This window comes from Leucopleurus acutus (genome assembly GCF_964270905.1).
Source record: "Leucopleurus acutus genome assembly, chromosome: 6".
Lineage (NCBI taxonomy): Eukaryota > Metazoa > Chordata > Mammalia > Artiodactyla > Delphinidae > Leucopleurus > Leucopleurus acutus.
Genome location: NC_139149.1, coordinates 43552542 through 43566214, shown reverse-complemented (window position 1 = coordinate 43566214; position 13673 = coordinate 43552542). Strand labels below are relative to the sequence as shown.

Below are 13673 nucleotides of genomic sequence, written 5' to 3'. Positions count from 1 at the left end.
TAGAATCAACGTATTTACTGGCTAATTTATAGTTGAAATGGCATAACTGTAGTCTTGAGTCTTCCCAATCCAGAACAGATGTGGCTCTCCATAGAGTCTACTTTTTTTTCTTAGTAGAATTTTGTATCTTTATTGTTCTTGTATTGTATGGTTTCCATGAATTTATTGGAAATTTTGTCCCTAGGTGGTTTTCTGCGTTGCTATTAAGAATATCAACTTTTACATACACTTAGTGGTTTATTGTTGATATATAACAAAGTTACCGATTTCATACATCATCTATAAGCTAGCTACTCTGCTTGACTCGTTTCATTTTTAGCCATTGTCAGATGATTCTTTTTGGTTTTCTAGGAATATAAGCATATTATCTACAAATAATGGTAGTTTGCTTCCTTTTTCCTATTATATCTTTTTGTTAATTTTTTTCAAATAAATTCGGTTGAGCTGAGGCAATGGCGACGGCGGCTCTGGAGGCCGCAGTCCCGGTCCTGGCTTCGGCCCCAGCCCCACATGGTGACGCTCGCTGAGCTGCTGGTGCTCCGAGCCGCCCTCCGGGCCACGGTCTCGGGCTGCTTCGTCAGCATTGACGCGCATGCTGAGGAGTGCTTCTTCGAGCAGGTCACCCCGGGCACCAAGATGGGCCTCATTTTCGAGGTGACCAAGGGCGGTTTCCTGGACATCGACGTGGAGATTACAGGGCCTGATAATAAAGGAATTTATAAAGGAGACGGGGAGTCCAGTGGGAAATACACCTTTGCTGCTCACACGGATGGAACGTTTCAGTTTTGTTTTAGCAGTAGGATGTCCACCATGACTCCAAAGATAGTGATGTTCACCATTGATATTGGGGAGGCCCCCAAAGGACAAGACATGGAAACAGAAGCTCACCAGAACAAGCTAGAAGAAATGATTAATGAGCTCACAGTGGCGATGACAGCTGTAAAGCATGAACAGGAATACATGGAAGCTCGGGAGAGAATACACAGGGCAATCAATGACAACACAAACAGCGGAGTGGTCCTTTGGTCCTTCTTTGAAGCTCTTGTTCTAGTTGCCATGACATTGGGACAGATCCACTACCTGAAGAGATTTTTTGAAGTCCAGAGGGTTGTTTAAAATGCCTTTTGCTGATAATCCCAAACTCATAATTCATTGTTTACCAAGTGTCTTGGTCATAATAATGTCATTGATTTCAACATTTTTATTTTCTAAACTGTACATTCACAGCTTCTGTTTCTTTGTGATTAATAGATATTGGGGGAAAACACTTTTTTAGGAAAGTTATAGTGAAAATTTGATTGGCATGATTTCATATTTGAATTCTTCCTCCATTATACAGGTCCTTCCAGAACTCAAACACTGTAAGTGGAATACAGATGTATAGTCCTTTTTATATATTCTTTCCTTTTGCTTTCATAATAAAATGCAGCTTGTTCAGGATAGTACTTTATTGACAGTACTTTACTAAAAATGACTGCATTCTTGGGATCCCTCATCCTGCAGTTCAAGTCATTAAAGATTCATTTTGTTGAGTCCTTATCAGAAAAAACAATCTGAATCTTGACATTTTCTATCCAGCCTAATTGCAGAGCTCTGTGACTAGAGGATGCTACCAAGTTGGTACTTTTTTACTTTGTCTATCTTGTTTTTGCTTTAAAGATAAGACTTAAACCAACAACCTTTTTCCTCTTTAAAGTTTTACTTTGAACCTTAGAACTCAGTCACCTCCACTTAAAATTGTTGACACAAGCAGCTAAGAACCATTTTTAGGTTTCCGCCTAACCTTGTAAGAAGTCTCTATTAAAGCCAGTTCTCTGGGTGTTGCAGTGAACAGTAATTCTTTTTCTTTCTATGCTGGCACATCCACTTTCTCTACTCTTGGCACGTGGGAGGTATGCATTCACATAATTGGAAAAATCTGGATTTCTGATGCCAAAGGGTTAAAAGCCTCTTGGATTTCTTTGCAGTGATATACAGCCATTATTTTATTTTTGATCAGTGGCATTTTGGCCACTGTTTAATTAGCTCACTGAACATTACTGTCAGTACTAGTGTGTTTGTTTTTGTTTTTCCTGGGTCTTTCTTTTGGCGTGGGGATGATCCAGGATTACATTGTGACTGATGTATATTACTTACTTGTACATTTTTTTTTTTTTTGGATCTTTGCAAGGGGAAAACTCCTAGTAACGAGTTTTATATAATTAAGTTAAATTTGTTACAGGTTTTCATGTTCAGGATAAACAATTTTTCAACCTTGGGTGAAAATACTTGCAACAGTTTAAGGTGACTGTGTTTTACCTTAGAACAACTGTTGCATGCCAACTTGTGTCCATGTGTGTGTGAAAACACTTCAAAATTGATTTAAAAGATGTAAATTTAAAACTGGTTGTGTATCTAATCTGCCCCAGGTTTAGTAAATAAGCAATTCTTTTTAAAAACAAAAACAAACAAACAATTAAATGCGGTTAACATCAGTTTCAAATGAGGTTTAAAAATAGTTCCATGGGGCTTCCCTGGTGGCGCAGTGGTTGAGAGTCCGCCTGCCGATGCAGGGGACACGGGTTCGTGCCTCGGTCCAGAAAGATCCCACGTGCCGCAGAGCGGCTGGGCCCGTGAGCCATGGCCGCTGAGCCTGCGCGTCCGGAGCCTGTGCTCCACAATGGGAGAGGCTACAACAGTGAGACGCCCGCGTACAGCAAAAAAAAAAAAAAAAAAGTTCCATGAAAGAACCCCCTTGACTTCTTATGACATGACAATCTATGCAAAAGTTCACTGTCAAGCATGAGATTAGCTGTTAGTTTGAGATAAATACATTTGTTTTATTAAGTAACGTTCTATCTCAAAAATTTTATCAGGAATGAATGTTGAATCTTGCAATATGTTTTCAGCAACTATTGAGGTAATATCACTATTTGTATTTAATTATGAATTTTACTAATTGCTTTCCTACAAATATCAATCCACAAGTATTGATATTTGACATGAGTAGACACAATGGACATTTGGTAAAATTAGTCAGATTACATTGTATTAAGTATAACATTAACAAGGAATAAACGTTAACTCCTCCTTCTTAGTAAATAATCTTAAACTTCATTTCACATTTTCTGAGATGTTCAGTGGATTCCCTGGAATTTCTATGAAGTCTCAGGTGCTAATGTTGCTTGTAGTCAACTTTGGTACTCATTTCCAACTTTTGAGGAATTATTTTCCTTAACATCTCACTGTTTGCTTATTTGTTTGCTTTTATATCTAATTCCATAATGACCCAAACATGAAACTCTTAACATTTTGTTTCATAATTCAATTCTTCCTTTTGTATTTTTAGGAATCCCCTTTCTTCCTGCTGCAGGACTAATTATTTGGATTTAGTTTTTCTTTTTTTGGGTTTTGGTATTAAATGTTTGTGTTACATGACTGGGGTGTTCTATAGCTGTAAAAATACTGTTAAAACATTCCATGAAGCTTTTCCTTGGTCAGGGGTCTTGGTTTTCCCTTCAAGCCATCACTATGCTAATAATTGTCAAAGTCATGGATAAGGCTAGAAGTGAGCTCAGGTTAACTTCAATTTATATAAAAGTTCAATTTCTATTGTTCCCAATACTAAATATGAGGTACTGCTCTAACTCTGTACTCTTTCTCGTAATAATTATTTTTCATCTAAATTACTCTTATTTCCATTGATACTTTGTTGTTGTTCTATAGACTTTTATCTGTTATTCTTCTATCTATAATACTCCTCCACAAAATATCGGTGTGGCTAACTTCTCATTATTCTAGTTTCGGATCACTTCTCACTGCCTCAGAAAAGCCTTCCTTGAGAAAAACATTTAAAGTTTTTTAAGGTTCTCATCACCAACCACTGATTCTCTACTTATTATCCTTTTATTTTCTCCATAGCACTTTATCATTTTCAACCTATCCCATTTAAATAATCAACCCCTCATCCCCACCTGACACTAGAACCTGTAGACTATGAGAGTAAGGACCTTATCTAAGTTCTTCACTGTAATACCCTCAGTTCCAAGAATATGGAGTCTTTCTTCCAAAGAATGAAAACTTTTACTGGATTTTGTATAATTCAGATTTATTTTATTCATATGCAAAAAGGAAAGCAATGTGGTGTTATGTAACCTGGTTGCATCTCATATGTTATATTGATTTCATGGCAAACTTTGGATACTGCAGTATAAGATATTAATTAAATATCTGCTTATAATTTTGCTATCACATAGTCAGTGATAAATAGGAATATTTTGCAGGTTTGTGCTTTACAAGTTTATTTAACATGTTTCCACATCTCCTCTATGATGTACAGTAAGAAAACAATAATTAAAGGAGCTAGAAAAGTGATTGTCAAACATACAAAAGAGTATTGTTACATGATATAGAGGTCTATATGTAATACATTCAATTTGGAATATTAAAAAAGCTTGAATACCTTTAACCATATCAAAAGTTGGATTGGATTTAGAATGCATATGCCTATATATAGATATACACATATTTAGCTTTTTATGCAAAATTGATATTACCATATTTAATATCTATATATATCTATTATATTAAATACCTAAGCTCACATGGTTTTAAAAACAAAATATTAAAACACTTGCCTCATACTAAAACTTTTACTTTAAATGATGTTTAATATTATTCCTTAAACTGAATTTAAAAACTGATGTAAAATACTTTCCCTTTATGGATACAGGATGTTTACTTTAATTAAATTCAAGAAGCAGTGCCTTGGGGATAAAGGCTGGAACAAGCCACCAGTCATGGAGTGACTGATAAGTATAATTTATCTTCACCATTTCCCACCCTGCAACCTCCTTGGTAATCACAGAGAGAAATATTCCAGGATGCGCAGGTCAAATACAATAGTGATAGAGAAAACTAATAAATTTGCTCTAAGGCTTTAAGTAAAATAAAAGCACTTTTCAGAGAATATCAAAATGCTTAACGCTTGAAGATTTTGGTCAAACTACATTAATATTAGTGACATTTTGCCACATATTATTATTGCTTGCCCCATTTTACTTTATTCAAGTTTTAAAGATTTCCATCAAAATTTCCAAACACTTTGAAATTAAATCCATAGATCTATGGAGTGCTTGAAAAAGAATGGGAAAATCCACAAGGAAAATATTTTCTGTAACTAATATTCTGAATGGGAAGTAAATTTTATATTCTGAAATAATATATGTTCTAGCATATACTGAAGGGAATATATTAAAAGGGACCTTGTTTGAGCTACATCCTGTTAGGCAGCTGGTGACCAGAGAGGTTTCTCAGACCTAAATTCTAGGATACTCAACAAGTAGAGACTATTGTTTTAGATATTGTACTTACGTGCACTGTTGTATTTTATTATACTAGTCTATTATCTCTTTAATTTTTATCAAGTCATGAAGAAGTTGTTCTTGGATGAGCTTAACAAGTTGTTACATGCAGGGTGTATCTTAAGACCAGTGGAAAAGCAAAGCAGCTTGATCAGGGTTAGAGTAATATCATTTTTTAATTTATTTGTTTGCATGTAATTTAAATCATTTGATATTTATAACATGTTTTTACCAAAGTATCCATAAGAATTTATCACATAAAGTTTTGAATAAATTTAGGACATAATGAAGGAAGACATAACAGAAAACAAATAAATAAAATATAAATTGTTTAGCTGGGTTAAATTCATGCAGGAAAACCAATATTGCTGGAACTCAAGCTGAATTCTCATTAAGATCATCAATTCGCTTGGTGACTCTGTATAAACTGAAATCTTTTGTTAACCTTAGTATTTTAGCTAAAGATAGACATCCGTGGTTCTCAAACTTTAGCCTGCACTAAAATCATTAGGATTTTTAAAACACAGATGTCTCTTTCAGTAAGTCTGGAGTTGTGCCAGAGAATTTGCATTTCTAACAAGTTCCCAGATGTTGTTTATGCTGCTGGTCTAGGGACCGTACTTTGAGAAGAACTGATATATATGATATCATACACACACACACACACACACACACACACGCAGCAGGACAAGTTTTTTCCAGGGATCAGATTTTTCTATTGCGAATCTAATTTTAAACATAATTGTTTTTGATTTGTCATCTTCAATGTTGTGCATACTTTTCTTATTTTGAGATATAAAGGAATGCACCACCATGTATTACTCAAACTTCTAAGGATAATAGCATAAATACTACTAACTTAGTAGCGTTGGATGGCCTCATAAAATTAGTAAATTTATCCAAGCCAAAAAAAAGACTCTTAATTTTTCCATATTAATATATTATTATCTGAATATAACCTTGGTTTAAATCAATGAAGGAATCTAAACAGGCAGTGCCATTGCTTCACTTGTTGTGAAAGAAATATCATTTTAGGACCACTTTCTCTGTGCTGTTAAGTCTGGCTAGCACCTTAAAGGCATTGACTTATTTAATCTTTCTAAAAGCCTATTATGGCCCTAGAAAGTGTCATACAGAGTGAAGTAAGTCAGAAAGAGAAAAGCGAATATCGTATTATATCGCATATATGTGGAATTTAGAAAAATGGTATAGATCAGTGGTCCCCAACCTTTTTGGCACCAGGGACTGGTTTTGTGGAAGACAATTTTTCCACGGACTGGGCGGGGGTGGGGGCATGGTTCAGGTGGTAATGCGAGTGATGGGGAGTGGCAGATGAAGCTTCCCTCACTGGACTGCAGCTCACCTCCTGCTGTGCGGCCTGGTTCCTAACCAGTCCACGGCCTGGGGGTTGGGGACACCTGGTATAGAAGATCTTAGTTGCAAAGCAGACATAGAGACACAGACGTAGAGAACAAATGTGTGGATACCAAAGGGGGGGTGGTGGCAGGAATTGGGAGACTGGGATTGACACATATATATTATTGATACTATGTATAAAATGGACAACTGATGGGAACATGTTGTATAGCACAGGGTACTCACCTAGTGCCTTGTGGTAACCTAAATGGGTGGGAAATCCAAAAGGGAGAGGATATCTGTATGTGTAATGGCTGATTCATTTTGTTGTGCAGTGGAGGCTAACCCAACACTATAAAGCGACCATACTCCAATAAAAATTTTAAAAAAAGTAAAAACCTATTATGCGGATTAAAATACTACTATTTAAAGAAATGTGAGATAAATTTTTTTTTTTTTCCTCTCCTGTTGAGGAGCACAGGCTCCGGACGCGCAGGCTCAGCAGCCATGGCTCACAGGTCTAGCAGCTCCACGGCATGTGGGATTTTCCCGGACCGGGGCACGAATCCATGTCCCCTGCATCGGCAGGCGGACTCTCAACCACTGCGCCACCAGGGAAGTCCCCAAGATAAACTTTAAAACACTACAAAACTTGCCCATTGCCAGTCTTCTAGCTAGAAGTAAATCTATCATCTAATTCAGACAATTTGAACCCAGAGATCACACTCTGGTCTGATGCAAAATTTAATGACAATGAATGTAAATGAATGAGAGACCTGAAAATCCTAAGTTAGAACATATAAGTCTATATGTAGGTATAGTTAATCTTTTTTAATCAATTGATTGCTTGCTGTATCTTTCATGATTAAGTTTGTCTGAAAGTAACTGAAGAAAAAAAATTCTAATTTGACTTAGTAAGATAGAAGTTATGTTTTCCATATTCAGAGAGTCAAGGGAGAAAATACTAGAGATGGAAAGATGCTGCATGCTGTCAAGGAATAAGGCTTCTTATCTCTTATGCCTTTGCCATGTTTGGCTTCCATTCCCAATGTCATCTAATGGTCCAGTGTAGTTGCTAGAGACTTGGCCGTATTTTAAAAATCATGGCCAAATGTAAGTAAGAAATAAAGACACGTGACCTTCCATTAAAGCCACTTCTCAGTTGATGTACAGAGCATTTCTCATTATAGCCTAGTGCTATAGGACCACATAAGGTTGCAAAGAAAGCTAATGATGTAGTCTTTTCTCAGAGTAGCCATGTGGTTACTAAAAAAATTGGCTTTCTATTACTGTGGAAGAAGAAAGGAATGGACATTGGAAGAAAATTGTAAATTTCTGCCAAATTTGTTGATAACTATCAATGAGTTAATCAGTCATACAATTGGTTATTAGCTAGGCATGGCTGGCTTTCCAACTTTATCTCAGAAAATTTTACATTTTGACAGAGATAATATTACATATTAATCAAATCGTTTCCTCTTTCTGGGCACACAGATGACTACATTGTCCAGTCCTCCTTTAGGTTAGATTGTGTATATATGATTCAGGAATGGCCAATGGAATATGGATATACGTGATGTAGGAACTTCAGGCCTGGACTTGAAAACTATATAGCACAATTCTGCAACTCTCCTTAGCCCTGATACAACAATTGGGACGCTATTTTTCTAGATCCTCTAGCTTCAAGTTGTAAAGGGTTACCTGATCCATATCAAATTTTATGTGAGATATGTCTTTATTATCTTAAGTCCATAGAGTTGAGACCTATTTACTACTATAACATAGTCTACTACTACAAGTATTATTTAAGTAGAATTAATATTTTGTGTAAATGTTATTTAGTACACCAAAAATCTCTTTATTGAGCTTGTTCTCTATACCAGGTACCTCACCTCTATATTAGCATTGTGATGTCATTGACCATCTTGATAAGAAGGGTTTTGATGAAGTAGGGAGCATGGAAGCCATATCAGAGTATATATAAGAGAAAGGTGTGAAATAGCGACATTTCTCATCAACTGAGACTTTTTGCTGAGAGTGTGGGTAGAGAAACAGGGTGAAAACAAACAACAAAAAACTAGATTGAAGTCAATGAAAGTTTTTTTTATATAATTTTTTTATTTCGAATAATTTTAAATTTACAGAGAAGTTGCAAACATAGTGCAGAGTTTTCTATATATTTCCCATTCAGTTCTCCCTTTTTTACCATTTTATATTACCATGGCATATTTGTAAAAACTAAGAGACTGACATTTTTATATTACTATTAACTACTATTCAGACTTTATTTGGATTTCACCAGTTTTTCTGTTAAGGTCCTCTTTCTGTTGCAAGATCCAGTCCAGAGTACTACATGTAGCTTTCACAAAGTTAGAGGAAATCATTAATATTGATATGATGAGGAAAGCAATGAATATATAAATAGTCCAAAAACAAACTACTAGAGATAAAAATTAGAATATCTGAAGTTACATACCATATAAGCTTCCACCTAAAGAAATTAGAACAAGAACAAATTAAACCCCAAAACAGGTAGAAGTAAGGCAACAACAAACAACAGAAATAGAACACAGAAAATGCAGAGAAAATTAATGAAACTAAAAGCTGGTTCTTCGAAAAGGTAAATGAAACTAATCAACTGCTTGCTAGGATAATCAAACATAAACAGAATAAACAATTTACCACTAACAGGAAAAGGCAACAGGACATCACTACAGATTCTAAAGATAGTAAAAAGATAATAAAATAATGTCAAAAACTTTATAACAACAAATTTTAAAAGTTAGACAAATGGGCAAATTTCTTAAGTGACTCCAACTACTAAAGCTTATTCAAGAAGATGTAGATAACCAGAATAGTTCTACATCTATTTAGGAAATTGAGTTTATAGTTAACTTTCCTACAAAAATATCTTTAGACCAAGAGGTCTTTACTGGTGAATTCTACAAAACTTTAAGGGAAGAAATAATAAGGAATCCCCACAATCTCTTCCAGAAAAAAGAAGGAACATTTTCCAACCATTGTAGAAGACCAATATTATTCTTTTATCAAAATCAAAGACATTACTCAAAACTAAAACTACTGATCAAAATCCTTCATGAATGCAGATGCAAAAATCCACAAGCAGACATTTGAAACCATGTACAGTAATATACAAAAATAAAGTAGATTAACAAGTGGGATTTATCACAAGAATGAAAAGTTGATTTAACACTTGAAAATTTATCAATTTAATTCGTTGTAGTAAAAGACTAAAATAGAAAGTTAATAAAATCATTTAACTAGATGCAAAAAGTCATTTGACAAAATTCAACATAATACAAAATTAGAAGGCAACTCGACTCCTTCAAAGTTATAAAGTATATCGATATAAAACCTAAACCTAACATTGTAACTAATGGTAAAATATCAGATAATTTCCTCCTAATATCAGAAACAAGGTGCAGATTTCTTTTCATCCCACTTCTATACAATGTGTCCTAGCCACTGGAATAAGATAAGAAAAAGAAATAATAGTGCTTGTTACTCAATATTCAGACTAACAAATCATTGAACTGATACTTCATTAAAGAAGATATAAAGGTGACTAATGAGCACATGAATGTTTTTCAATATCATTTATTATTAAGAAATGTAAACTAAAACCACAATGAGATATCATTAGTATATAGTTGAATGTCTAAAATCAAAGACCAAAAATACTAAGTATTTAAAAATGTCAAACAAATGGAACCCATATATATTGTTGGTGAGAGTGCAAAATAATATAGAATCTTTGATAATTAGTATAGGTAAAAACATCATGTTATACAGGTAAAAATATTAATTTAATTAATTTACAATCCAGGATCCAATTTTTAAATATTTCTCCAGGAGAAATAAAAGCACATTCTCACAAAAATACTATTACTCTAATGTTCCTAACAGCTTCATTCATAATAACAAAAAACTAGAAAAATCCCAAGTCTGAATTAAATTAGATAAAAAAATTGTGGTACATGCATACAATGAAATACTACTCAGCAATTAAAATAAAAGGACTGCTGATATATGCAAACACATGAATGGATCTTAACAGAATTATGCTAAATGAAAGAATCCAGATGAAAAAGCATACTTACTGTGAGTCATTTGAAGGGTAGTAGAATATGCCATCCCAAAATAATGACTGTAGAAATTCAGGACATGCCATTCAAAATATGCCACTTCAATATATTGTTTATTTTGAGCTGTAAGCACTTGAAAAGCAGCAAATGCAGGAAGAGGCTTTCTTTGACCTCCCCTTATCTGCCTAAATTCAGATCCTCCAAAAGGAACTCGACTGTCAATAAATCCATTTCTTGGGAATTTCATTAAACCACAGAAGATTGACTCTTATCAAAGGAGAGTCTAGACATTGACATCACACTCAGACAAACTTTGTGATTAACTACCATATCTTCCATCTATTCTTCTAAAGGCCCATTCATCTGTCCTAAAAAATATTTACTTTCCCCTAAGAGACTTACATTCCTCCTTGCATGTCCCTGTTAAAATGGTAATTAAGTCTGAATTCTAAAGTCACCTCTCTGAGTTACTCATTTTTTCCCTGGTTATCTCTCATGCATATATAAGGTATATATGTTATTAAGTTTTGGCTTTTCTCTTTTTAATCTGTGTTTTATAACAGGAATCTCAGCTAAGAACTCAGAAGAACAGAGGGAAAATTATTTTTCATCCCCTACACCTTTCATATGCATTTTTAGAAAAGGCAAATCTACTGTGATAGTAAGCAAATCAGCATTTGTCAGAAGCCATGGAGTAGGAAAAGGTTAATGACTGCAATGGTGCAAGAGGAAAGTTTATGGAATGATGCAAATGCTCTATGTCTTCACTGTAATGGTAGTAGTTACACTCATTTAAGTTGATATTTTTTAATTGGCAAATCACCCTGTTTCAGTAAAGAGGTGTCAGGGAGCTGGGTCTAAGAACGAGAACTTCAGGGAAATGTGCAGGTTTTTTGATGTTGGTTTAAAAGCTGAGGTAGCTGAAAGGAATTGAGATGTTAAAAATTTAGGAGTCCTTGGTATGTAGTGTCAAAGAGATAATAATGAAGCTTGTGATTCTTTATTTAGGCCAAGTACCAACTAAGAGTAAAATTCTAGGTAACCAGGGAGCACTACCATAAAAAAATTTTAAATGAATAAAGAATGTTGACATTGTGCTCTCAGAGAGTTACTTGGGATGGCATTGGATAGCTCAAAGAGAGAGAAGAATCTCAAATATAAAGGTTATTATTTCAAAGCAGAGAATGAAATGTCCATGCTGAAAGACTTTCTCTTTGAACAGTTTTAGGGTTATTGCTGCAAACCAAAATCAGAGATTGCGTCCACTACATACAAAAAGATAATTTACCAAAATGTCTGGATATGAAATTAATATACAAATTCAATAGCTTTCCTATTTTAAAAATTTAATAACTATATTAAAAGAATTAGGCTCCTGAAAAACTAAACACTTGTTTGACCCAGTTCCTGATTCTCATTTCTTTAGATTATGAGTCTGCCTGAATATCAGGACAAACTTCTAGCTTTGTAGACTGCTGGATTTTTAATGATATGATGACTTTTCTAGGAAGTCTTTAACAGTTGATTATTGCCTAAATCAATATGACAATGAATAAAAGGCCATTTTTAATGGTTGGGTTAAAAATTAAAGGATGACCAAACCACACAGAAAGTGCATAGGCTCACCACAAGTAAATCTACCAACTTGACTCTAACACCAATTTAACTATATGCTTTCAAAATAAGAAAAACTGAACGCATAAGAGAACATATTTGTATAAACTATTGATGCTTCTTTCAAACAATAACATTAGAAAGTTCTTTAAAGCATAGAAGTGTTTTAAGTATCAGAACAATTTTTCTTTTTAGTTTTGCCATCCTGAGCTTTTGTGACCCTTTATATTCATTTCCTATGTTCCAAATGGCCTAGCCTGTCCTTTTCCTCTATCTCACTTACATGGCCAGGTCTTTTACAATAGGAATGGTTAGCATCAGAAGAAAAATCTATTCACCAAAGATAATTGAAAATCCCTCAGTGTTCTCCATCTTGTTACCCTTCAGCCTTTCTTTTCTATAGCCATTATTTTAGAAGGTAAGTTCTATCCAAGGCCGAGCTTCTCAAGTTTGATTCTCCCTTTAACCAGTGATCCTCCACTATTATGAACTACAATAGAGGTCAAATTACAGATGAAAATCTTTCACTTCACACATACAGTGCTCTCCATGAGGGGAAGTATTATTAGAATTTATAGGAAATGTGGGAGAAAAAACCCAAACTCTCCAACCCTACTTTCTGTTGCCACAGGTACAGATATGCAGTATGTACATAAACATATGTACATATACTATATATAAATTTTTATATAAACATAATTTACTTTGTTATATTTAGCAATCAAATAGATGTAATTCCTAATATTCCAAAAATAAATTCACTTATAAGAAAATTCCAGGATATTATGGCTTCAAGTTAAAGTGTTTCAATGATACTTGCAAAAAAAAAAAATGTATCTCCATTTAGTCTTTTTAATGTGGGAGAAATTAGGAAATAATATTAACTTCCTGGGAGTAACAGTGTAAGTGACCTTTCTGGAACTAACTTAACCTCCATATAAGCAGAAAGGTTTTTAAGCAGCTTCCCATATACTTAGGGTGTTCAGTGACAGGAAAACTGTTGGTAGATGATTTAATGCATTAGCAAGTATATATTATTTGTATACATCCACTACTATCCTTATTCCAGGGTAGATGCACAATAGGGCAAGATAAGTTTATTGTTCTTACACAGTTATGACACAAATCAGGAGAAAATTCTACAGTACATGGAGTAATTATGAAACAGTAATGTGCAAATTAAATTCAGAGAAGAGGTATTAGTGAGAACTGAAGAAGTGGATAAGATTTCATTGACAAAGTTGCCAGTAAGGAA

The 13673-nt window shown here is 34.3% G+C and overlaps 1 protein-coding gene across 1 annotated transcript; it reads left to right on the top strand.

Annotated features, from left to right (window-relative positions):
- Nucleotides 1-510: 510 nt before the first annotated feature.
- LOC309962995 (transmembrane emp24 domain-containing protein 2-like) lies at nt 511-1116 on the top strand (the record flags this gene model as incomplete). Its single annotated transcript, XM_082841090.1, has 1 exon — nt 511-1116. One exon carries the CDS (start codon nt 511-513, stop codon nt 1114-1116), a length of 606 nt encoding a protein of 201 aa, XP_082697216.1.
- Between the last annotated feature and the right edge of the window lie 12557 nt (nt 1117-13673).